The sequence below is a fragment of the Dipodomys spectabilis genome, unplaced genomic scaffold (assembly GCF_019054845.1).
Source record: "Dipodomys spectabilis isolate Male_0828 unplaced genomic scaffold, ASM1905484v1 ptg000019l, whole genome shotgun sequence".
NCBI classification, from domain to species: domain Eukaryota; kingdom Metazoa; phylum Chordata; class Mammalia; order Rodentia; family Heteromyidae; genus Dipodomys; species Dipodomys spectabilis.
The window spans coordinates 20,614,217-20,641,685 of NW_024870696.1; the positions used below are offsets into that span (position 1 = coordinate 20,614,217).

Here is a 27,469-nt window from a genome sequence, read left to right on the forward strand (position 1 = left end):
GCAAGATCTGCTGATAGATGGATGCAGTGTGAAATTAAAAAGAAATCAATAAATGATGTCGATGGGAGTTAAGCAGCATGCCAGCCCAGCCCCATCTTTCCAGCCCCTGCACCGGACTCACTAACATGACTGATGTCACGGCTGTAGTCGTCTCCCTATGCCAGAAGCAAGAGGAGCCAGACATGCAATCATCTGGTATTGACTCTGTGATCAGAGGTTGGAAACAATGGGAGAAAAGAAACAGCACTTCACCAGGGCTTTTTGTCTGGAGAGGCTTCAGCTAACGAAGTCTGTCCACCTGAGAGAGGGAAGGAAGGGGTGACATTGTCCAAAAAGAGATACACTCATTACATGACATATAAATGCAACCCCCTTGCAGATCACCTTTGAAATAACAATGATACTTTTTTTAAAGAAACCTGTAACCTACCTGTCACCAGTGGCTCAGGTGGCTGAGATCTGAGGGCCATGGTTTGAAGCCTGACTGAGCAGCAAAGTCTACGGGATTCATCTCCAATGAAAAGCTTGGAAATGGAGCTGTGGCGCAAGTGCCAGCTCTGAGTGAAAATGCAATGGGACCGTGCCCAGTTCAAGTACCAGCATCCACACAGGAGAGGAGAGGAGAGGAGGGGAGAGGAGGGAAGGGGAATGAAGGGGAGGGGAGGGGAAGGGAGGAAAAGAGAGAAAGAAAGGAAGGGAGCGAGGAAGGAAGGAAGAAGGGAAGGAGAGAAGGAAGGAAGAAGAAGTAGAAGGAAAAGAAGAAAAGAGAAAAACAGAGAGAAGAGAAAGAGGTGGGGGAGGGAATATCCTATCACCTGTGGGACAAGATCCAATGTCCACAGAATGCTGTCCTAGCTGCAGTCAGGGCTAAGGAAGAGTGGCAGGAAGGGCCTGGTGGGCTTGGCTCAGCCATGCCAGCAACTTGAGCATCCATTGCTTAGCATGGTGACATTGTGTATGTTTCACAAACACATATACCACACGCTTCATTTTTATTTTCTTTCTTTCTTTCTTTCTTGTCAGTCATGGGGCTTGAACTCTGGGCCTGGGCGCTGTTCCTCAGCTCTTTAGCTCAAGGCGAGCGCTCTACCACTTGAGCCACAGCGCTACTTCCCATTTTCTGGTGGTTTATTGGAGATAAGAATCTCATGAACCGCAATCCTCAGATCTTGGCCTCCTCAGTAGGTAGGATTATAGCCATTGGCTCCTGGATTTATTTTTATTTTACCCTTAAGGGAAGTGGGCACAGAAATATCAGAAAGAGATCAGCTGGGACAGGGGCAAGTCCTTCTGGGACCAGGCTGTGTGCTTCATCTCCCTTAGTAACCAAGAGAAGTCTAGATTTCAGAATCTTCCAAAAGGTGAAACGAGCACTTTCTCTGTGGCTCTTTTCAGTAATTTGAACAGCCCATCCGTGAAGCTGCTGGGGGCGATTGTGATGAGCCACGGTGAGCCCAGATTTCCCCGTTTATCATTGTGGTGTATGCCCCTAAGCCAGTGAACCCCAGCAGTAGCCTTCTCTCCCTGCTCCATCAAGCTGATGTCTAAAGTCACTCTGACAGTGAATCGGGCATGTTACCCACCGGCTGCGGGGAGTGGCTCCCAGGTCTTCTCTCTTCCCAAGACATCGATCCCATTTATGGTGTCTGGGCGCTAGATCTATACAGCAGCCCTTGCTCGGGATGTCTGCTTTTTGTGCCTTTGTTGTGTCTTTCAAATGGATTCCCCAATTCCAATGCCCTACAGGCAGAGTCTTCTCATTCCACTCCGCTCTGTGTGCTTGCTTTATACAAAAGCCTTCCTCCCAGTGTCCTTAAATTAAGTGCTGGGGAGAGTTTGGCCTCCAAGACATATGTTCACTACTTATATGCACCAGAAATGCTGTGAGTGACTAAATAAAACCCCTACTCAGCTTTTTCAAGACCAGAATTAATTCCCAGTTTGCTTTCTATTTGGACTCATATTAAAGAGAAAGAGAAGGGGGTGGGTTGGTGGAGAAAAAGAGAGAGACAGAGAGAGAGAAAGACAGAGACAGAGAGAGACAGAGAGAGGCTGAATTGTACACAGTTGAAAACTAATTTCTGACTGTTGCTGAAACTCTTGCAATTTAAAGCCACAGGTGAAACACATTTCTCAACAAATGCTTAGAAAATTACAAACAAGATTCTATAGGTTAAGAAAACAGATGCGAATTAATAGTCATTGAAGAAAGAGTTTAAATGGTTTCCAACACAAAGAAAGAAAGATCTCAGGAATTACACTAAAATACATCCTATAAGGTCAGCTGCTTGAAACAGATCTGATACAATCTGGAACCAAAGAGGAAAGATCAGTTGGATGTCATTATGAGCTCACCATCTTGAACATCCTCCAGGCCTGATTTTTGTATTTGTCCAGTGCTAATCTTATCCTGGCTCTGGTTACTGTCCCTAAACCTCCTCTCTAACTTCAGAAGATGGAACACATCATTTGTGGTTCAAGTCCCCAGGTCTGAATGAATGGGGTGTGAGTCTGGCTGGTCAATTTTCTTCATCCCGTTTCCTCATCTTTACACGAAGAATGATGATTCTAACCATGCTGTGGTGTGTTGTGGGCATTAAATGGTGCTTGTCCAACACCAAGTGCTCCCTCAGGATCAACTGTTCCTGTCTTGTCATCAGCCATTCTACCTCCTGTTAGTCCTGACAGACTGTCCTGCGAATTTACCCCGGGGAAGTCATCGAGGACAAAGCCCCCTGGCCGCATCCCCACTGCCAAGCAGCGCCTCTAGCACCCAGAAGCTTCTGCACATGCACTTCCGCTCCTCCCTCCTCCTTCGTCCTCAGTGCAGTAAGAAGGTGGTCTTGCTCATGCCTCCCTGGGTGCCCGGATCTCATGTTCCCTCCCAACTGTCTTCTCCTCTGCCTTATCCTTCACATACACAGCCTCCAGTCTCAGCGGAGGCCTCGGCCTCTTCCTCCTCCCTCCCACCATCCCCCAGTCCCTGAGTTATCTCCATCTTAGACGTAAGTGAAAGCAAATACATAAATGGGACCTGGAGGCATGGTTCCAATGTAGAGCTCTTGCCTTCAGCAGAAAAAGCCAAGTGACAGCACAAGGTCCCGAGTTTCAAGCCTTAGAGTCAGGGCACACACACACACACACACACACACACACACACTCGCACGCACGCATGCATTCACATACACACATACACACAAACTATTTCAACATTGGGTGCTAGTGGCTCACATCTGTAATTCTAGCTACTCAGGAGACTGAGCTCTGAGGATCAAGGTTTGAAGCCAGCCAGGGCAGAAAAGTCCATAAACTCTTATCTCTAATGAATTAGCTGTAGCTCAAGAGGTAGAGTATCAGCCTTAAGCAAAGAGGTAAGGGAGAGCATCAAGGTTCTTGGTTCAAGTCCCAGTACTGATACATGCACAAAAATAAAACAAAATAATTTTTAAAAATATTCTTTCTTGACCCTACACATTTACCTACCACTCCCTCTCTCTTGTTCTGGGGCTTGAACTCAGGGCCTGGACCCTGTCCCTGGGTTTTTGTGCTAAAGGCTAGTACTTTTCTACTTGAGCCACAGCACTACTTCTGGCTTTTTTTTTCCTTTGGTGGTTAATTGGAGACATGAGTCTCATGGACTTTCCTGTCCTTCAGACCTGGATCCTCAGATCTCAGCCTCCTGAGTAGCTAGGATCACAGGCATGAGCCATCTAGTGTCCCGCAACTCTTCTTCTTTTTTAATTGCTCCTTCTCCTTGGTTTCCCACTACCTTACCCAACTTCTTCCAGCTTTCCTCAGTCCATCTCTTCTACAGCAGCGATTCTCTTCCTCATACTTTCTGTCTACTTTTCTCCCGAAGTATGAGCTCTGTGAGATCAACAGCAATCCCTCATTTATTTCTCTGTACCCAGCATCCAGTGTAAACAGTAATCATTCAGGGAAAGCTCACAAAATGAACACACAGATGCCCTTCTCCAAACCATAGTTCCTCAATCTAATTAAAGGGAACAAACATTTTCTGTGCTCCAACTGCATGCCACATGTAGGAAGAGTAAAAGAGATGAATAACACATGGCCCGTGCCCTGCAGGAGTTATTTACCATCCAGTGAGAGTGATGAGGGATCCAGATGGATGTGCCTACAGATTTGTTGGGAGGACAGAGAAGGAGGGAAAAGAAAGGAGAAAGGGGAAGGAAGACAGGTGAAACAGATGAATGCCATTCACTTATCTAGGCAAGGGTACACATTAGGATGCCGATAAAAGTAATACATGTGTGTCCTTCTTCAAGAAATCATTTTAATCAAATTTAAAAGGGAGCAATATGGCTGACTCTAGTCATATAAATCATGATTTCATTACAGAGAAACAAACTTTACAGTTCTACTCTAGCACACTTGAAATATGAATATATATATATATATGCACACAGAAAATGCATTCAGACTTGGGACTACAGACTGCATTTCATCAATGGAAGCCTGTGGCTGGCAGAGTAAGCTGTCATATCAAGTCTCAAAGGGAAGCCTTTGTAAAACCGTGCATTTGAACGTATTTTTCCATCTCTTGTCTTCCTTGCATTTTAGAAAGAGAGGGCTGTGCGCAATAGCTATTAATTCACTTGGGCTACAGCTACACTTGGGCTTTTTTTTTCTTAGTTGTAATGGCTTTTTTTTTTTTTTTGGCCAGTCATGGGGCCTGAACTCTGGGCCTGGGCGCTGTCCCTCAGCTCTTCAGCTCAAGGCTATGGTTCTACCACTTGAGCCACAGCACCACTTCTGGTTTTCTGAGTGGTTTATTGGTGATAAGTGTCTCACGGACTTTTCCTGCCTGGGCTGGCTTTGAATGGCAATCCTCAGATCTCAGCCTCCTGAGTAGCTAGGATTACAGGCGTGAACCACTGGCTCCCAGCTTATAATTGCTTTTTAAAAAATTAATTGGAGATAAAAGTCTCATGGACTTTCCTACCTGCACTGGCTTTGGACTGCAATCCTCAAATCTCAGCCTCCTGAGTAGCTAAGATTATAGGTGTGAGCACCACACTCAGATCTAAGAGTTTCCTTTTTAATGCCACTTTCTATTTTCCTCTTTTCATTTTGATTTTCTTTTTTATTCAAGTTGATAGAAGTTAACTTTAGTATCTAGTAAACAGAATAGTCTGCAGAAATGCAGCTGAATTTGAAAAAGTAATATAACTATCAATTGATATGTCGCTATTGTGATTTGCATTTCCTGGTGTTGAAAGAGCAGCTTATTTATAAATTGATAGCTATGTTATTTTCAGTGGAAGTGTGAAACTATTTGTTGACATGTAAGAATTCAAATGTGTGTAGAATGTGTGCATATGAAAGATGAGTAACCAAATGGCTAGACTGGAACAGTTGCTAATTTATTGTTTCCTAGCTCTAAATTTATCTTGCCTTGACAGTTCTATAAAAAGAGCTGTGAGCCCTTTGAATACTTTTCCTTTACCAGCTTGATAAGAAAAGTTAAGCATTTCCAGTAGAGGGCACTGCAAAAACATTGCAGAAGGAAGCCATTTTCCATCCGGGTCCTTGTGTGCTAGCTCAACTGACTCCTGCAGTGCCTGCCCATGGCTTCTGCAACATAAGTACAAGTCCCTGCTCCTGTAGCCTCAGAACCCACTCAGGGCTCAGTTTCAGTAGAACTCAGCAGCCAAAAACTTTCCCCTATTCCGTTGTAGAGTGTATTTGGTGAGACGCTTTCTTCACAAAAAGCTTTCTTACAAGCCTGAGCTCTAGGGGAGCCTCTCTGCCCCAGTGAGTTGTAGGCTTGCCCTTTCCCACAAGATACAGATGATACACCTCTGGGATTTCCTCTTGGGTATCTTCAGCCCTACAGGTAGTGGCTATTTCTTATATGTGACATTTCTATATTCTTTTATAGCTCAATCTGCCTCTTACTAATCCACACACCCCCAGATACACACTATTTCCATCTCTTGTAATAGTTCATCATTCTTTTTATTAAACTTCCTCCTTTTCAACTGAGTATATGTGCCACAAGCAATGAACATACCCATTACCCAGCTCTGTACTTCTAAATAATCATTCTCCATAACAAGGAACCAGGGTTCCTTAGGGGGAAAGTCTCATTCAGCAATTTCAGGAAAATGAAATACATGAGCCTAGAATATCTTAGAACCAAAAAAGAAAAGAAGGGCTCAATATCAGAAGACTGGCCAAAAGGACACAAGGGACACAATCTGACCACCAAAATAGATGGTGTGATATTGTCATATAACCCAAAACACCAAGTAAATACACGTGAGTCCAAATTGGTATCAACTGCTGAGTAAACAGAGAAAGAAGAAACAATTTTAATTCCTTACAAGATGATTTCAAATGACATCACTAGCTACTCCCCACTTAAAGATGACATCAGTAGACACTCCCACTTAAGGATGACATCATCAGTAGACACTCCCACTTAAAGATGATATCATCAGTAGACACTCCCCACTTAAAGATCCAGTTGTGGTGGTTTGGTTTGGTTTGTGATTTGCAGTGTTGGGGATTGAACTGTGGGCATTGCTTAGGTTAGCTGAGCACTGGAAGAGAAAGACTCTCAGCAATGCCAGCTCTTCCTCCCTGCAAACAAAGCTGGATTTAGTGGTTTCCACACTACAGCACAGGAAAAGAGAAAAGTAACTTTATAGCAAGCTCTGCTTTAGTGAGCTGACAATATCATGAGGGGTGTCATGTGAATATTTAATACAGTGACTGAGTATACCCCAACTCTGTAAGTATACTTATATGAGGAAAACACCAGACTCACACACAGCTTGGGCTGGGAATATTCTACTGGAAAGCCAAGTAGGATGAGGACCTGAGTTCAAACTCTGGTACCACCAAAAACTAACCATAAAGCTAAAACATGCATCATAGCAAATAAATGAAATGTTGTCTAATGATCATTTTCAGAATTCTATAATCTTCATTCACAAGCCAGCAAATACTGAAGTACAGCAGCAGTTTACTTTCTGGAAGGTCTCTATCAGTTCTAGAACATCTGAAACCTATATTTCTACTCCGTTTGGAATAGAAATACTTTATCTCGATCTCATAGCTGTAGTTTTTACAAAACAAAGTACATGTGAAATTCTTCCACAGTCTTCTTGTCCTGGAATTAGTAATAAGCTTCGATTTACAAATGAAGAATGCGACCACTTTTTCCTTTCCCACTCATTTACAATGTTATTTTTCTTCCAAATGTCTAGGCACAACTGGGATTTAAGCTGGAAAAGTTAATGAAAGCAATATCGCATTGAAGGTCAGTGGGCCAGAAAAAGATGGACACAGGCCAAATCCCACATCCCAAGCATTCTGCCTCAATCGCCTGTGAACACATTGCCGACTAGCCCTCTGCTTGCCTGCACAAGCGAAACCAAACCCTCCAAGACAGTTAGCACTAGCACTGAGAAGCCTGTCAGGAGCAGAAAGACAGACACAGACACACACACACACACACACACACACACACACCCTGCCTAAGGTACAAGAAAAAAGCTTTCATACCACATGTTTGGGGCACAGAAAACACAAAGGCTTTCTCTGGAAGTGCTGTTTCAGGAAAAGCCAAGCAATTCCAAGGTTTTCTGATATTTTTCTTTTAAGTAGTCCTAACAAGATCAAGAGTAATCTCCCCAGTTGCAAAGTAAGCAAGTAAAATTGGTAAAAGCAACTTCTCCAGACAGCTTTAGGTCCTTTTGGGCCAATCTCAGAAAAGCATTTGATAGCAACGGAGACAATCTTTGCTGCCATGGGAGTGTTCTGAAGCTATGATTTCCGTTTTCTTATGAAGGTAATGTTTTGTGCATGACAGCAGAGCTACACTTCAGCTTCCACTGTCATTTTTCAAGGGAAATAAAGATGAAGGGAACAGGAAGTGGACACAATTATGCACTCAGGGAGGAGTTAGCTGCAGGACTTAAATGTTAACTGTGAAACTGGTCCAAAGAAATGGGATTGCATAATATTCCATCATTTAATCTTTATGATAATGGATGTGGGATTTTAGGTATGGCCTCCTTACAGTCGAGCTAAACATCCTTTCTGAATTGTCATGCTAGCACACTGAAGGAAAATTTTATACTATTTATGATCTCATGTAACAAGCATCAAAATGTTCGCGAATTTTCATTTCTTACAAATTGATCTTCCTCTATCTCAGCAAGTGCCCATTATCTCCAGCTCAGAATTCAGAGATAAGTAGTGCTGCTAGTCCCATATAAACTAACAACTTTATTGGTATTAAAACCCACGGGTGGTCAATTTTAATCACCAAGAAGTTATCTTAGATCTCAATCGGGATTGTATAGAAGGTGGCATACGATTCTTACAGAAGCTTGATTCTGATGAGATCGAGTCGTCTCTCCAGTTCCAAAGTGAGTAAGTGAAGTTGGTAAAAGCAGCTTCTCAAGACAGCTTTGGGGAAAGGTTTTGATATGCACAGAAGCCTTGAAAGCCCTTTCCTCCCAAGTGCGTGCTTTGATACTGGGCTAAGGATAGTTCTACAATAAGTGCATGTGCAGGCTGAACAGGAACTGTCACATGAATGATTCCTTTTGGAATTCCACGCCATGATCCTCTTGGGATAAGGAAGGAAGCCATGGTCTGGGGGAATCTGCAGACAAGGGGACTCATACAGCACAGAACACCCAAGACAGACAGCAGCAGGTGGGAACTCACCACTGGAGCAGTTGGTTCCACCCCAGCCAGGCTCACAGTGACAGGTGTTGGGAGCAATGCAGTGGCCATGGACACATTTATCCGCACAGTGAGCTGTCAGAGAGAAAAACATCAGTCAAATCCAGAGAGTTGGCACGAGAAACAGAAGGCAAGAAAACCAACAACACAGCTGTTGCGCATCCGAGGCTCAACTATCACTTAAAAACAACATGCACGCTTCATCGTCTTCTCCAAGCCCTTCCTCAGCCCTCTTACAGCCTGCTGAATAACCAAACAACTCCCGCCCTTATTTTCAGATCTCCAAATAAAGTCTCCCATTTCTGCCGTTGAGATCGACTTCATACTACATTAGAAAAGAAGGTTCCAGGAAAACTGCCTAAACTGCTTTTTAATAAAACTGTCAGGGAGGACCAAATGGGTGCAGCGGATATGAAGAAACACATCACAAAGCAAGACGTCAAGATCCCAGAGGGACAGCATAGATCGAGAGGCAATTCCCTTATGGAATAGGGTCACCAAAAATGATAGTCACTTTTGTTGGTGAACACATAACTCACAGCTGTGACACAACAGATTCAATACACTTGTTCTATTGAGGAGAATTGAGAAATGTCACCCAGATCTTTGGGAAATATATTCCCGTCCTGTTTTATTGGTGAATCTCCAAGCTGAGATCCATCCCAAAGCTGAGATCTATAGGATCTCAGTTCACAGCTAGTCTAAACAGAAAAGTAGCACACACACAAAAAAAAGTGGTAAGACTGGTAGAATGGCTTCAGTGGTGGGACATTAGCTGTGAGCAGCAAGCTGAACAAGGAGTTCAAGCCCCATTATGTACAAATGTACAAATTAGACGTGGTGGCTGATGAAAATTCCAAATTTCTGTTTATTCAGTAGTGCCACTCTCTCCATTTAATTCTATAAAAATATGATAGAGTTGATATATAGCATTGAAAGCATTCCTTTGTTTTTTTAATATATTGGGGATATACATAAGATATATATCTTATATATATAAGATATATATCCCCAATATATTAAATATATATATATACCAAATAAAATAATGCTACCCCTTGAGAACCTGAAAAATCCAAGACATTGGATGGGATGGGAGCACATTGGGTTTTGTATCTGCCAAGGAGCCTGTCTGCAAGAGGAGGAGGTTGGCATGTTTGGTAGACAGGTCTCAGTGCTGCTTTCCCGTTCTTCTCTCACCTTTCATCTGTTCTTTCCTTAACTTCTTTCTTGCTTTCTAACATTCATCCCGTCTCTCCCTGCAAACTGCTTCTAGGACATGCAGTTACCATAGAGGCTGGAGATTAAATTTTGATTTTAGTTGTAGCTATGTTGGATCTTAACTCCAATGATTTCTGCTAGACCACTTGAATTGACTATTAAGACACAGATGACTCAACAACATCTCTGCTCCAACATGAAGAAAAATTTTATTTGAAAAGTTGAATAAGAAATGCATAGGCTACCCCTATTTCCAGAGAGCAAATAATCAAAATTGCGAGCTACTCAGGAGGCTGAGGTCTGAAAGATGATAGTCAGAGGCCCAGCCCAGGAACAAAAATCTGCAAGACTCTTATTTGCAACATAGCTAGCAAAAAGCTGGTCTGGAAACATGCACGACTCAACTGGTAAAGCACCAGTCAAGTGAGAAAACTGAGCTAGCGTTAGGTCCTGCCAAAAGTAATAATCATCATCAGATCTGCATATGCTTGTTCTTAATCTTTTATTATTTTGGCACTTCTTTTGTCAGCTCTGGAAAAATAATAAATTCCCTTGGGCAGAATCAAAGGAGATGTAGCTTGAAATGCTTCCAGATTGTTGAATAATAAAACAAACGTGTTCATGTTTCATTCATGGCAATGTAAACTTTTAGCTTATACCAAAGGAATCTTGACAAGTCTGGACAATTACAACAAATAATACATGAAAATCCTCTGATAGTAATTTAAAAATCAGAATTATTTTTGGGAGACCCTTGTAGTAACAACTGTCTCGTGTCTAAAACAAATTGCGGATCAGTCATTAGCGGAACCCATTCATTTGTCTGAAGGGTAATTAAGAAGGAGAAATCTGCTTTCCTGGTGATGTCTTTTTCTTAATTAAAACTCAAGCCTATGCAATCACCTTTGAGCTTTGCAAAACTCCTACTGTCAAATAAGAACATAAATGACGGGAAGCACTGTTTGCTGGTAGAAGCTGCACATGGGAAGGACACAGGGCTCTGCCTCTGTAGCAGAGAAGCTACACACCACGCTGGACCCCTTGCTCAAGAGCAGCCCTGTTTCTGCTTTCCATCCATGCCACTGTGACTAACAGACAACATGTGGAAACCGAGGCAGGGTTAAAGATACGACTGAGTCGTGTGTAAAATGCCCGAGGGAACTAGAAAAGAAGGAAGAGAAGAGTCTACCTCAGCAAATGTTCAGATGCTCAAATAGTTAAAAGGTTCACATGTTTGATCCCAAGCCCACGTGCAGAAAACCATTCTACCTGTGGCTCTCCGGCGCACAGAGACAGAGAGCCATGTTATTCCTTTCTGTGTCCTTTCTTCCTATTTGCAAAAGAGTCAGTAAAACTAAGATTACCCCAGCCAAGATGGTCTATCCCATAGGAGCCATCTTTCCCACTTCTCGTTAAAAAAAATAATTATGTATTTTAGTCAAACTCGCCTTTCTTTGAGGCAAGATATAAGCTGAATCAACCCCCACTCACTACCCTGCTGTAGGTCCATGAGGCTGCCCAGCGGAAGCAAGACATCTTCCCTGCTAGGAGCAGGAGACAAGAGATGAATGAGATGGACAGGGCTTGTCTTTGAAGTGAAGGCTGTGGGAAGCCTGTCTGCCTCCTGGACAGGTGAGCACTGGCATGCCGACCCCAGGGTCCTCTGTAATTTAGACTCCTGTTTCAGTCTTAGTTCCTAAATCCACTTAAATCCTATTAGCAATACCATGGGCATCACTGCTTTCACATACAAATGCACGGCTTTCATACTGAGAGCCATCAACGATAGCCAAGTATATTTTTTTCCTTCTGCCACATATTGCACTTTGGATTTACACCTAGGGATGGAGAAAATGTGAAAGAAGAACAAGCAAAGATCCCTTTAAAACTTGATTATATTCCTCAACAAAATCGTTCTGAAGGGAATGATATAATAATGTGGATATGTTTCTAGGATCAAAGTATTTCTCAAAAGTAACTGTCCCATAGAAACAAGCTTTCCAACAACCTAGTTTGAAAAGCACAGGTCCCTTCCTTTCCATCTGCGTCACTAGTGCCTGGAGTGAACTTGCAAAGTGCATTAGACAACTCTGAGGAAAGAGAAGAGAGAACCAACCATGGAAGCCTGGACTCTGAACTCTTCCCAGGGTGAAAGGTTGGTGGCTATACATCACCTCCTTCCAGACCTCTTTTTCATGAGCATAATAAATCCCTAGTATATACACATTTGTTTCAGAGGCCTATTTTTTTTGTTGTTACTCAAAACATGATTCCTAACCAGAACATGTATCCTTTGGTAAGTCTTTTAGGTGAGTCCACTTTAAAAATGTAGTAAGTATCTACATTAGCAGAACGGATCGAAGGCCTTTCTCTAAGAGAAAGAGATGTAAAGACTCACAATTTCTACAGGGCCTTTGAAGGAAAGGTGTTCCAACCTAAGTCTAAGGGGAACAGGTAAAAGAGGTGCAGAGAATAAAAATATCGACACTAATTATACATCGTATTCCCTCATGGAAACACCATTTGACTTGAATTACAATGCAATATATTCATACTCTACTTACTATATACTTATTGTGATATTGTAATATATGTGTATTTACATTGTATATATATACATATATATATACACACATATGTATATATGAATGTATATATGATACTCATATGTATCATATATGAATATATACATGTGTATATGTGTATAAATACTTACATATGTTTAAAACACATCATTACCTCAAAAAAATGTAAAAAGGCATTTAGTATGCCTGAAAGAAATGTCTGCCAATTAGGATCAGAAAGAAGTTTCTTGCTAGATGGTGGTGATTCATGTCTATAATCTTGGCTACATGGGAAGCTGAGAGCAGACAGATGTAGGTTTGGGGCCAACATGGGCAGAAAAGCTCTTGAGACTTTATTTCCAAACTACCCAGCAAAAACATGGCTAGAGGTGCAGTTCAAGAGGCTGTGCATGAGACCCTGGCAGACATCAAAAGTCAACACATCTTAGGGTTCCTTGTGCATAAAGCTCTAGAAAATACACTGCAATCCCAGCTAACAGAAAGAGCATACTCCTAGCTGCCTGAGGAGAGGGAGGGAGGTGGAGAGAAGGAATCTCCACGAAAAGGGGCAGAAATGTTGGTTCTCGATGAACATGTTCGTTGCCCTGAGGGAAGCGAAGGACTGGGAAGCTTACCAATGTGCATACCTACACGTGACAGTTTACTTCATGTCAGTTTTAATTGCAGTAGAGCTATTTAAAAAAGATAATTACAGCATGGGGAGAATCTGCATAGAGGAGCGAAGAACTTTTTATGTACCAAAACTGGGGGATGGGAGCACAGAATAGAATTAAACCTGCACGAACATTAAAATATTATACAGACTTCACCCTTCCTTCCTTCCTTCCTTCCTTCCTTCCTTCCTTCCTTCCTCCCTTCCTTCCTTCCTTCCCTCCTTCCATCTTCTCTCCCTCTTTCCTTCATCTATCTTTTCCTTCTTTCCTTCCTTCTTTTCCTTCCCTTGGTTCCTTCCCTCCTACCCTCTCTCCCTCATTCCTTTCCTCCTTCCCTTCCTCCTTCCATTCTTGCTTTTTTTCATTTCCCCTTTCCTTCCTTCTCTCCCTTTCTCATTCTTTTTCTCCTTCCCTTCCTTCTTTTCTCGCATTCTTCCTTCCTTCTTCAGCACTGAGGATATAACCCACAGTCTTGCTATATACATTGGGCTCCAGGCCCAGCCCTGCAACTTCAGTAATTGTACATGGCCCTGGGTGACTGAGCTCCTCTCATGCCAATGTACACATTGGCATTAGATGTTCTCAGTAAACATTTGGGGCTGGGGGAGATAATGCTAAAAAATCTATCACAATGTGATAGTCTAACAATCTTTTTCTCTACAAAGTAAGTGACATAAAGAAAGAAAGAAAGCTGTATAGACCACTGTCATAGATCCCAGGCAAGGGATTGAAATAGCATCTGTGGAGCACATAATCCTATTCATTTGTTTGAAAATGGAAGGAGTTTGAGTTTAATTCTCCATTTATGCAGGCATTATCTAGTTTGGCCAGGACTCTCACATTGTCTCTTCAAGCTGAAGCAGATTTAAGTAACGTAAGTAGCAGCCGCCTCATGAGCCACAGTTTCAAAATGGAGGTGGGGACAAAAAAAAGTGCTCAAATAAATTTCAGTTTGCAAAGCAGAAATTCCTCCGTCTGATTACCCAACCTCGCACTAATTCAACTGGAAGAGGATTTTAAAAAATCATCCAAATACAATTGGGAGAAGGGAAGAGGGGAAGGTGCCTTCTTTGGAGACACGTGGCTGCCTGCCAGCCCGGTCACACCCATGTGGATGAGGAAAGCGGATGATTACAGGGGTGCCACGCCAGGCTCTTCTGTGTTTACGGTGGATTTCTCTCCATCCAACTACTCTTGGTGGAGCCAGAGAGTTCTCTGCAAGGTGATCTTTCCCTTGGCGAGCCCCGAACCACAGGCCTTTTCTGGCTTGCTTTATCTCATCTTGCTGACATGAGTTTCTGAATACTCCTCCCTGTTTTCCAGTGATGAAGGGCGGGGGGGGGGGGCACTTGGGGGTGCTAGTCACATGCAGGTGACTCCTTTCCCACTCAGTGGCCTTGCCCTGCTAAGTGGTGGCCGATGCACAGGTCCTCTCCTTCTCTGGGGCCATATACTCTTTCTGCTGTCTTTTCCTGTCTACCCCAACTTGAGAAAGAGTTAATAGCCAAGACCTTTGCTCTTCAATATGAAAGACTGGAGTTACATGTATTCATTAAACAGTAACATTTCTTTAAAAGGGGGGGAGGGGGTGGGGCAGGAAAGCAGGTATAGGACCTTTGCTTCTAGAATTCTCACCAAACAAACATAAAAGGAATGCAAACTCAAATACCTTTCAGGGCCAGATGGGGATGGAAAAATCAGAGGAATAGTGTGGGTCAAGAAGAAGCCGGAAGAGCTAGGAGAGCACTTGCTCATCTAAAGTCACTGCTCTCCTGTTTGCTCCCCCGTGGGAATGTCAAGCCAGTGTTACCCATGACATGATTCTTCCGTGGAAAAGGAAATCCAAAGGTTAATGTCAACACAAAAGATTGCATGGCCCTAACAAAATCTGAATATACATCATAAGCCAGGTACGATGGCACATGCCTGTAGCTCTAGCTACTCAGGAGGCTGAAGCTGGAGGATCACTCTGGCTGAACTTTGGAGTTCTAAGGCAGCCTGCGCAACATAGGGAGCCCCTATCGCAAAAGAAAAAGGAAGAGAAAGAAGAGAGAGAGGGAGAGGGAGAGAGAGAGAGAGAGAGAGAGAATGGAAGGAAGGAAGGAAGGAAGGAAGGAAGGAAGGAAGGAAGGAAGGAAGGAAGGAAGGAAGGAAAGAAGGAAGGAAGGAAGGAAGAAGGGAGGGAGGGGAGGGAGGGAGGGAAGAAGGATCTAAGAGACATGCTGTATATCAGAGAATATTCCAGACGCTGATGGGCAGCACCTCTGACAAATGACTTTATCATGATTATCATTGTCCATGTCTTTAAAAGGTCTTAAAAAAAAACACACCCAAAAAGGGCCTGCTTTGCGTCCACATTTTAAACTTGACTGTCATGTTTTCGTCCTACTTTTTGACCTTGCAAATCCATCATTCATACAGCTATTCCAATTTCACATGAAGAACTACTTCCCATGCACATCTGTGGATAGTTTAACTGTGGTGGACAATGTTGGCATGAAACACCTCTGCAGGTAACGTATGGAGCGGTCTTGCTGGTGCGCCCCCCAGCAGTGAGGCAGGTAAATTGTGCATCTGTAACACCCCTCCAAGGCCCTTCCCTTGCCTTAGTGGTTAAAACAGACAAATATCCTTAGAAGAAATTAAAGATCCAAAGAGTCTCTGAGGAATTATAATTATGCACTCCCAACTTTCTAGAAAAGTGAATCCCTTAAAGCAATGTTCTCCAAATTAAGTAGGGCTGAGGGAGAGAAACTTCATCATGTTCTTGGGGAAGTAAAGGTGAAGAGAAAAGGAGGAAGAATCCCACGATCAAGTAAGTTTATCGCAGGCAACCCTACAGCCTCTAACAGGCCGCAGGAATCTTCAAGAAAGAGGACTTGCATGCCAGAGGCGTGCAAATGCACAGAAATCCAGGCCCCAACTTCTGGAAGACTTCTCCAAGGATCATGCTCGCGAGGTGCACCTCTGCGGTGGCTCATTTCCTTCTGTGTCCTTCAATCCTATGCTAAGTATAATAAATTACCTTATTGTTTTTAAACAGACACAGCTGAATTCGGCACCCTGTCTGAAGCCTTCGCTAATCCAGGGCTCAGCTTAACCGAATTGCTTTTCTATGTAGAAATGCTCTTGGAGCAAGAGCTCTTTTTCTGTAAGTTTTTTCTAGATTTGTGTCCCCTGAGAAAAGATAACAGGCCTGGAACTCAGGACGTTCTTACAGCTGAAGGAAATAATAGAGGTCATAGCAGCACGGATTTGATGGGAGCTTGGCCCTCTGTCCCTCTGACATCTCTGTGTGTGGCCCAGATGGATGCTGGGTTTCCCACTGGATTTTCTGTGAAAATGCTGGTAGCTGCTGTTGCAGACTGAAAACATACAAGTTCTGTCCACCTGGCCACGTCAATGTGGCATGGTTGTTCACTTAGACCAAATTGCGGGGGGGGGGTTCCCCCATTATTTTTAAATTACGTTGACCTCAAAAAGATGTGAACCATCATACAATAAAGATTGCTTCTCCACTCTGAGTTTTACATTAGCTGTTATCTCTCCCTGCAAAGACACTGCATAAGTTATTAGGTCTGTAAAAATCCTACCTGACCCTCAATGCTTGCTTGCAATTTCAGGACCGATAAAGCAGGGGTTTTTTTTTTGGCATTGTTTCCCTTCTCCTAGTTGCCCGGGGAGTCTGCAGTCACGCTTTCTTATGCAAAACCAGGCAGCAGGCATGATTTCCACCTGATTAAACTGAAGCTATCTTGGTTCATAGTGGATTTGTTTTTTAGACTAAATGCATACTTTCTATTCATAAATTTCTAAGTAGTAAAGAGGCAATAAACAACCAGTAAAACAACAAACATTTCCTGCATTATTTATTAGGTCCTGCTGTCACTTCTAGCAGAATCCAGTACCTAACTCTGGAAGACAGAAGTGTAAGTTGCAATAGATGTGTGGGAAAGTGGGAATGTGTGCTGGTGCACCATGAACAAAAGGCTTTCCCCGTGTTTGCTGGTAGGTGCCTCTGAACCAAGTCGGACTCCATAGCAACCAAGTCCAGACAGGGTTCCTATGGAAACACGAAAAATTCCCCAACCTCGGGCAAGAAGGGCATGGTAGGCTGGTGTGCTGAGGGACATACCAGTTGGTTCTTGTCTCTGGTTAGCCTACCACGATTGTCTCACTTTACCGCCCCTCAAAAAGTTCGGCTCAAGTGGTTTTGTGGAAATATCTGACAAGATCACAGCTATGTTATTAAACAAACACAAGAGACTCAAACAAACCCAGAACAGAGGTTGTAGTGCCCTGACCTTCCTCCCCTTCAGATCTTGCTTTGCTACCCAAATCTATCAGAGAAGCCTGCTCACCCTCTGCCACAGGTTGAATCTTTAAGGCCCTGAACAAGATGTGAGTCCAGGGCCTTTCAGCAGGAAACACTCATCCCTTATCAGGGATGGAATAGGCCCTTACATCTTGTCCAGAAAGAGGAGGGCAGTCATTGATGCTGTCAGCGTAGCTCGTCCCCAAAGCCTTACCTAGTTTTCCAACATGCCCATTCTCATCCTGTGGCCAATCACTGCTGCAGAATGTGGCTGCTGAGAACTCCTTTTCCATACCCATAGACAAAACTGCAGGCAATGTGATCCTGAGTTAGTCTTACAAATATTCCAGCACATGAGGAGTAAGTGAAAACAGGCAGGTCACACCCATGGAAGAAGAGTTGTGGAAAACAGAACTCTCAGTTGCATGGCAGAGCTATATGTGACAGAAGGCAAACAGGAGTGAGCAAGTTGGGAGCCACAGCTGCTATCTTCAGGATTCAAGAGGTCCACCACGAACGCTGCAAGCCAGAGGTCTATTTCAGGCAGCGAGCCTTCCACTGCCAGTCTGGGGCATCACTCTGCTCATCCTCTCTCAGCCCAGACATGGCTTCAGGAACCTTCCATACACACATTCCAGGCTACTGTCTACTGTTTCAAGAGATGGTACCCTCTCTTCATACTGGAAGGTTTTTGTTAGTCTGGTCTAATACAACTTAAAATTCCAATTGTGTGTGTGTGTGTGTGTGTGTGTGTGAGAGAGAGAGAGAGAGAGAGAGAGAAATAGGGAAGAACAAAAGAAGCAATAGAAAAAGAGGTATGAGTAATGTAGCAAATGGCCTAACATGGTTCTCCAAAGTGCTACCTGTGTGGCATATACATCTCTTGGAAAGGGAAGAGTAAGTGAACTACAGGTGTTTGTAAGCCCCTGTCGCCCCCCATATGGGGTTTAAAACCCATTGTTAGCCAGGCATGGGACAACTCACACCTATAATTCTACTCAGGAGGCTGATACTTGAGGATCACAATCTGAAGCCAGCCCGGAAAGAAGAGTCTGTGAGACTCTGATCGTCAATTAACTAGCAAAAAGTCCAAAGGGGAGGTGTGGTTCAAATGATAGAGCACTTAGTCTTGACTGAAAAAGCCCCAGTACCAACAGAAGAGAAACAATTGTTTTCTAAAGCACGGTATTCAAATAAGGGCAGAATTCATCTGCAGGACTTCTCTTTCATAGAAATACCAACCACAGTTTCAGCTACTAATTCACCTATGGCCAGCTCGGTTTTAACTAAGTTTGGCCAAGTTAAAAATCAGCTGTGAATTTTTATTCCCTGCTCTGGTAATCAATTGTCACACTCCCTCTGCTAACAACAGGAAATCATATACAGTTCAGTGCATGGGAGTGAAGGCTTCTTATTTACGGTTCCAGAGTTCTGTTAAGCAGTGCCAAGGACAGGCAGGGCACATCCATGGGAACCAATCACACACCATCATAGCCTCCATGGAAACCAATCACACACCGTCATACTCCATGGGAACCAATCACACACCGTCGTAGCCCGCCTGCAAGGAAGGGAGTAGGTCACCGAGCTTACGCCTTTCCCTCTAAGCCACAAGCTCCAAGTGAACGTTTGACATCCAGCTAACAAGAAAACAGAGTAGCAGCCTTAAGTCTAATCCAGAGGGAACAATCGTCTGAATAGTTCTTTCCTTCCCAGTAGCATCCATCAGAGGAAGACAAGGCAACTGGACCAAAGAGAATGGGAACCGGCCTGGGGAAGGGACCCCTGGACATTTTCTTTGTCCATTCATGACCCTGCTTACCACAACCAGCTTTCTTTGCCATCAGCCAAGATGGAGCCAAGACCATCCCTGAGAGAATATATAGCTGGCCTTGTCTCTAGGTTTCCTGGCCCCTCCCAGAGAGGGATAGCTGCCAACTTCCCACTCTGTGCATCCAAGTGCCATGTAACTTAATCTATAGACAGCCTCCATGGTGCTAAGAGGAAAGCGCCCCCACCTCCCACCAGTGTATTTTCCTGCAGTGAGACTGTGGTAGATACTGGTTCAGTTCCTTGAGGTGGCTTCACTTGCTGTAACACGCAGTACCATACCACAGGGATTGTGATTCCCCACCCATTCCCACGGGTCAGCGTATCACTTTGGTTAAAAGAATTCCTACGCAGCCACGAGATCAAAGCTCATTCTTCCCCACGGTGCTCCCAGATAGGGGCAGTTGAGAAGAGACATTTCCCTGGCTCCAAGTCAGCCTGGGAGCTATGAAGAGTTGAGGTCTTAGGAAAGGAGGGAATGGTTGTCCATGATGTTGAGAGTAAGGGACTGAAGGGCCTTGATCTCCTGCTGCCTTGGCCAAATCTGCTTCAAGCTGTCTGCTAGAGCAGTCACCAAGAGTCTATTTCTCGTTCCTCTTCTACCATCACTGGTTGCGTCTAATCTGTCTTCCTATAGTTTTCTAAAGGATCTATAGTTTCATTTTGTCTCTTATCCTGCTCCTGACCTTTATACAAAATCGAAATGGCTAATAAATATGAGGTTTTAAAAAATATATCAGTATTGCTAGTAATTAAGGAAATGCAAAAGAAAACAAGGTGTTCTTGTTGTGCCAAATAGCTTAAAAGCAAAAGCAACACCTAGTGTTAGAAGTGGGCACAGGGAAGTGGGCACAATTATACAGCACCAGTTGACATAAAAGTTACTGTAAGTGATCTGCACAGAACGCATTACTATTTGGTTAGGACGGTTCTAGTCTCCCGATATTTCTTACCATTTCCCTTGCACAGTAACATACTATAACGATGCATTTGCTGCTTGATGAAGCCATGCAAAACGTTCTGATCAATGAGGTATGAGAGGAAATGGTCACTTCTAAGAACATTCCTTAGGTGACCGCTGCCTCTGTTTTCTACCACTTGAGCCACAGTGCCTCTTCTGGTTTTCTGGTGGTTAATTGGAGATAAGAGTCTCACAACCTTTCCTGCCCAGGCTGGCTTTGAACCACAATCCTCAGATCTCAGCCTCCTGAGTAGCTAGGATTACAATTGTGAGCCACCAGTGCCTGGAGTATACTGGGTTTGAACTCAAAGTCACAGGATTGCTAACTAGGCATTCTACCACATGAGCCACACCCAGCCCTTTTGCTCTTTTTAATTTTCAGAGTCTCTCATTTTTGACCAAGCCAACCTCACACTGTGGATTTCTAGATCCACATTCCCAGTGATGGGGATTGAAGGCATGAGCCACCACACCCAACTTGTTATTAGATAACTCCTTGCCAGGAATAGCCTGAAGCCACTACCTCCTATCTTCTGCTTTAAGTAACTGGGATTAAAGCTAGGACTTCCTCCAAATTCTTTACAGTATACTTCTAAAGTCGTATAACCATAATGCGGTTAAGAAGCTCTTTTATATAACTTCAATCGCTTTATATATCACTTTCATAATAACAATTTTTTAAGGGAATTCTTGATGGGAAGTGGAGCTGTGGCTCAAGTAGTAGGGCAGTAGGCTTGAATTCAAAAGCTCAGGAACAGTGACCAGGCCCTGAGTTCAAGCCTCAGGACTGGCACAAAAAAAGAAAATACATTGGGTTGGGTGGATAAGACTTATATAACTTTTAGTTCATTAATTTTTCTGCTTTCTTTTATACATGAAGTATCTAATTCTCCATTTAGAATATACACCAGCACCATTCCTACCACTTACTAACTTCAATCAGATTGAAAGAGTTATTTAAGGACTAAAGACTTAGTTTCAGCTGGGCGCCGGTGGCTCACACCTGTAATCCTAGCTACTCAGGAGGCTGAGATCTGAGGATCGTGCTTCAAAGCCAGCCCGGGCAGGAAAGTCCGTGAGACTCTTATCTCCAATAAACTACTAGAAAACTGGAAGTGGTGCTGTGGCTCAAAGGGGTAGAGCGCTTGCCTTGAGCTGAAGAGTGCAGGGACAGTGCCCAAGCCCAGAGTTCAAGCCCCACGACCGACCAAAAAAAAAAAAAAGACTTAGTTTCCTCATAGAAATGTTTAAAAATTTTAAAAAGATAATGCATGCCTGGCATATAGCAAGCATTCTACGAAAGTTAAGTGTTACTTTCAGTATACTTAAAAAAATACTCCAGGCAAACTCTTTGAGGACAGGAAACACGTCTACCCAGAAATGTTATTATTTCATTGTTACAACCCAAACCCATTGGTTCTTCGCACTGCAGACACACATAGCTGCATGCTAAATTCAATCGAATGGAACCCTTTGTGTTGAATCCGATTTTCCCTGGGAGGAAGCAAAAGAGATCCTCATTATGAATGAACACTGAATTCTTCAACACAGAAAAGTAGACTCAAGACATATATTCTTCCCGACTGCTTGGTGGGAAGTCCAGTGCCTCAGGAGTGTCCCCTCAGTTCAGAGAAGACCACAGTGCTCATCCCCCTGCGGCTCAGCCGGGCCACGAGTGCCCCACCCTAGGCCTTCCCCCCATCTTGGCCTTCTGTGCCCACTAGCAGCCAACTTGCTAGGAGTGTCTAAGGCCTAGAGATGAGGCCTAGAAAAGATAATACCTGAGCGTATGTATCCTGGACAATGTCCTGATTAAGAGCTAGTTTTCCCATCTGTGATGGATTCCATCTCTAAGACTGGGCTGAGCTGGGAGAGAACTCAAAGTCAGTGCTAACAGGTGAGAGAGGTTCAGCCAGCCGGGAGAGGCGGCCAGTGATCCCAGATCCAGCCCTGGGGTGGCCTCTGTGATGTCATCTGCAGTGGGGAGCCTTGGAAAGACGAAAGCTTTCTTTTAAAGAAACTTTTCAAATACAGGTATTTGCATGAAAGCATCCCTCTACCCTTCTAGATAAACTAACAAAAGCCCAATTCAAAAGAGGACCTGTTCCTCCTACCACTCCTTTTAATGACTAGAAACAGTTAACAATCCTGGTTTTTTTGTGTTTTTTTTTTAATGATCATGAAAACACAACTCAGAAAGAATCCCATGTTCTGTCTTCCCTCTCTTAACTCCACAAAGGTGTCATACAGTGCCAGCGGCCCTAACACAGGAGACAGACCACCACCCACCAGGCACCCCAAGGACAAAGAAGTGAGCAGGGAAGAGATCAAGCTGGCTTCTGCAGATTCAGTAGAGATAGAGACACCCCAGATAAGAAATGCAAACTAGCCTGAATGAGAACAAATAGCCCCTAGGCCAGTGAGAGTAGATAGTAAGCTGATTAAATACATTAACATATCTAAAGGGGAAGAAGAACACATTTCACTCTCTAAAGGCAGCAGATCCCTTAAGATTGTTTAGGAAAAGGGGAATGTTTGGAGCAAATGCTAAAGGTGTCTACCATGAGACCCTGCCTCCTCTCTAGTGGAAGATAAAGGTTTACTTAATTCTTTATTTACCAGATTTTGACAAGCTAGTAAACTTGCCCAAGTATTTTAATAAGATCACAGGGAGTGGGCTGCCTGTGGCGGACTGGTGTTTTGACAATTATGCTTGTAAGGTTGAACCACAGAGCAAATCCCAAAATAATGTCACCTAAAGCAATAGAAGGTTTCCAGCCTGCCTCAGCCAGGCCTCCCAACTCCAATCTTGAGGTGGCATTCAGCTTTGCTTCCTCCTGAAAATTTCCCATCAGCCTGGACCCCAAAGTTCAGCTGATGATTATGCTCTAAGATGTTTGACTGTAAACATGTCATTTTTCCCCCATTCAGCTGCATTGTTAATCAAAAACATGCAAATTAGAAAAAAAAATTGGCACAAGGTGTAAGTTCAACGGTGTTCTTATTTTCTGCTAGTGTGTGAATAAATTGGAAACACTCCAAAGGTATAGAAATACATATACCTCTGGCGCAGCAGCTCTCTAGGAATTTCATCTTACCTAATTAAGGATCTGATGGGTTATAGAGTAGTTCCTAATAGAGATGAAACAGAAATACATAGAAATCTGGGGATAGTCAACATTTGGGATTGATTAAGGAAATATCTCTGATCCAATATTATACCGACCTTTGCAATATGTCACAGAAGAACATGTACTGTCTGGAGAGACCACTCACAGGGTACTTTTATTTTCTAGTTTTGTTGTTGTTGTTTAGTCAAATAACTGTATTTTTGTTTTCTTTCCCATTGATCACTATAGTAGTCCTGGGTTTGCATCAGAGCTAAGAGCCAGCCCACTGTCATGAAGAATAGAATCTAAAGGTCGGAAGAAAGTTGAAACATCCAAGTTCTTTCTCCATGTGACAAGAAATGGCACAGGTAGGTTATTGTAGCTTGAGGCACCTCTCCAGAGGCAGAGAACCTAGTACTAGAAGCTTATTTCTGTGCAGCATTCCTGCTAATTCCAGATTATAGCAAAAGCCCCTCTCCACACTCTCAATGTCAACTGTCCCCCTCCAGCTATGTTTCAACTGAAATAATGGAGCAAAATCATTTCTCATGATCTTTTGTGACTTATGCACAACAGTAAGAAACTGCAACTACAAGGGCTGGGAAGGTGGCTCAGTGGTAGAGCGCTTGCCTTGCATGCATGAGGCCCTGGGTTCGATTCCTCAGCACCACATAAGCAAAAAGAAAAAAGCTGGAAGTGGCTCTGTGGCTCAAGTGGTAGAGCGCTAGCCTTGAGCTGAAGAGCCGAGGGACAGCATTCAGGCAGAGTTCAGGCCCCACGACTGGACCCTCCTCCTCCCCAAAAAAAGAAACTGCAGCCACAAAATACATCCTATGAAACATCAAGCTCCTCTCCAAACAATGAACTGCAGACATGGGGAGCAGAGAAGAGGGATGGTGACAATAAAAGCAAAGTTCTACTATGTAATTTGGACTTCCTGTCTTTTCTTCCACTCAGAGCCCTGGTATTTGCTTGTTGTGCTGGCTAGACTGGGGCTCCACTACTTAAGCCATACCTCCAACCCAGATTTTTGCCAGTTATTTTATTTTTTTAATTGGGAAAATTGTATTTTTTTCATTTTTTATTTATCTTTAGTTGTAGAGGATTTCAATTCCACCTGTCAATTTGTGACTACAATGCATCTGATCAATGTCACCTCCTTCATCATCCCCCCCATGTCTCCCAACCCCACCCATCCCAAGTTACCTAGCTCGTCTTCACATATGTACATTGAATATACGGACTCCGTTCACCCACACTTCTTCTCTCCATTGGTCTGCCCCCTTCCCTTGGCCTCCTCTTCTCATACAAAATACAATCGAGCTCCCTGGAATTCATTTTGTTAAACTGTAAGTTCATTGTTCCAAGGTGATACAGCATTGGAATCGACCCCTTGCCTACATTAGACAATACACTTGTGTACATAGGCATATGATCCTGTGGTTATTCTGGGGATGGAGTCTGCAGGGCTTTTCTGCCTAGGTGGGCTTTGAGCGTTGCTCTGCTTGATCTCAGCCTCCTCAGTAGCTACGGTTATGGGTGTGAGATACTAATGTCTGCCTGATGGTCATTTCCCAATTGTGACCGCTCCTCATTTCACACACTTCATTCTGTGACTCTGGACGGATCTCCAAGGAGACATTTGTTGAAGAACTGCAGTTAATACGGCCATACAGACCTTACATCATCACCTACCACAGCTGATTTCCCTCAAGCCCAGTGGAGATTTTGCTAGGAAAGGGGACAAAGCTGCTGCTTCTCTCATGAACACCCGTCAAAGGGAAAGGACTTGGAGAGGCCGCCTGTCCCCAGCCTACCAGCTCAGCGGCCACGAACAGGAGCAAACCAGCACTGTGACGCACAGGGGTGCCCCAAAGCGGTGAGGGCCTTACTTACGGACACACATGTCTCTGCTTTCATAAAAGCCCGGGCAGCACTGGGATTTGCGCCGGTACATGGTTTTCTCCCCATGGCGGTAGGCTGTCCGATAACTGATTCTACATAGAGGAAACAAATCACATTGTTAGTTCTGCTGATCAGCAACTGGATCGGACATAATTTCTAGTTTATGGAAGAAAGAGCCGGATGGATACTAGTCCACGTAACTAAAAGTATCACAGCCACCGAATCAAACGCAAGTTTGTTCTTTTCTGTTAGTGGCACCATTCTAGGCACTGAGAACACAGCAGTATGCTAAATAAGTTAGTTTTCTCTTGCAAGGAACTTAGTTGGCTAGGAAAGACAGATCTGGTTGCATTTGTTGACATGTAAAGCCACCAGACTGACTCGCAAATATAATCCTAGCTACTCAGGAGAATGAAACTGGGATGACCAAGATTTGAGGTCAGCCAGGGCTAAAACTTCTCCAGACTTCAATTCAACCAAGAGCTGGGTACAGTGGCATGCATCTGTCCTTCCAGCTATTTGGAAAACTGAAATAAGGAGGCTCATGGTCTCAGAATAGCCCTGGCAAAAGAGCTTGCAAGATTCCTATCTCAACAAAAAAGCTGGGCATGGTGGCATGCATCTGGCATCCTGCTATAGCAGAAAGTTGCGAATTGGGGCTAGCATGGGTCCATGCTAGTCTGGGAAAAGAGTAAGACTCAGTCTCAAAATTAACTAGGTTCGACACATGCTGGCAATCTGGCTTACGGCTAGGACAGCAGCTATCCCTCAACTACTGTGGGCTAATGCATGAATGCATTTTCTCAGGTGACTGATACCTCTGAATGCTAGACCCCATTGCCAGGCAGCCACCCTCGGCCAGGTCTGAGCTTCTGTTACCTGTGCCTCGTGCATTTAAACCAGTTTAAGATGTCAGTGCAGCTGGTGTAGTAGATCTGATCGAAGGGATGTGGGTAGGACTCTTGCACAGTCACAGAGTAGCTGGAAAGAAATGGAAGAAAATGGAATCAGTATTTCTCCTTTTACATTAATGATAGAATCTGGAATGAAAAGCAACTGAAGACTAAATTAATTTCATTTATAGCTCCATATCGTGTGTGTGTGTGTGTGTGTGTGTGTGTGTGTGTGTATACTGGAGAAACACAGACCTTGCATCCAACAGGCTTGCTACATCCTCAGCTCTGCACTGATGTACATAGAATTATGCTTTTACAGGTCTTTGAAACACACACACACACACACACACACACAGATCCATATTAATAAGATAGTTAAAGAGTTCATGCTAAATATTTCAAAGGAAATTTCTTTCACTCTTCATTATCAACCCTAATGTTCCCAAGTGTCACTATAATTTTTTCTTTATTTAAGCTTCTTTCCCTCATCCTAGGGCTCCAGGGATAATAAAGACCTTTTACAGAAAGCTGCTACTCTGCATGCACATAATCAGGTTACCGAGTAAAGAGACAATTGGAGTATTTATAACAGAGTACATTTTTGCTACTCTGAAAACTCAGAATGAACACATTTCTCTTGTGGGACTTTGGAATCATTTGCTTTCATGTGCTTGTCCTACTTCTTGGGCTGTAGAAGAATACACACTGCATAGAAATAAAAGAAAAAAAACTGTAGGAAGTTTTTTAAACTCAGTTCTAAACATAACGGCCAGTCACTTGAAATATTCATAGCAATGGTTTGCCACTACTTAAACATTCTATTTTCTATTACAGTTCCCCAATAGCTTCTTGTTAGAGAAAAGACATGCAACTCTGTGGGCCTGGGTAGGTGAGAGGAAAATGTCCATGAAATATGAAAAACGGTCAACGCTGTACTCCATAACTTTCAACAGTCTAATGCATACTCAGGAGCTTAATATCTGCCTACAGGAAACCCCAGAGAATCTTCTTCCCTACACAATTATTCTATTTGCTTTCAATCTCTAAATGAGTTCTACTAAAATCCTCACATTAACAGACAAAATGGGTCATAAATATAACTCATTTGCAGCAAATCAATAGCCCAAGTTAATTCAATGGGAATAATGCCTAGAAACAGTATGGAAGAAATGAGGAGGGTGAAACTAGCATGAAGAATTGAGGTAGACATAATGGAGAATCTGGTGCTCGCCCCACAAACACTAGGTTCTTTTCTGTTGCTGGTCC

The 27,469-nt window shown here is 43.4% G+C and overlaps 1 protein-coding gene across 1 annotated transcript in view; it reads right to left on the bottom strand.

Moving 5' to 3' along the window:
* The window catches only part of Megf10 (multiple EGF like domains 10), a 90,221-nt gene extending 63,933 nt beyond the window's left edge, over positions 1-26,288 (bottom strand). Inside the window, exons 1-3 of the mRNA XM_042674451.1 lie at positions 26,187-26,288; positions 25,299-25,399; positions 8,710-8,802 (exon numbers count right to left, since the gene is read on the bottom strand). Coding sequence (XP_042530385.1) covers positions 8,710-8,802; positions 25,299-25,359 — 154 coding nt within the window. The 5' untranslated portion in view covers positions 25,360-25,399; positions 26,187-26,288. The remainder of the gene's footprint in view (positions 1-8,709; positions 8,803-25,298; positions 25,400-26,186) is intronic.
* Between the last annotated feature and the right edge of the window lie 1,181 nt (positions 26,289-27,469).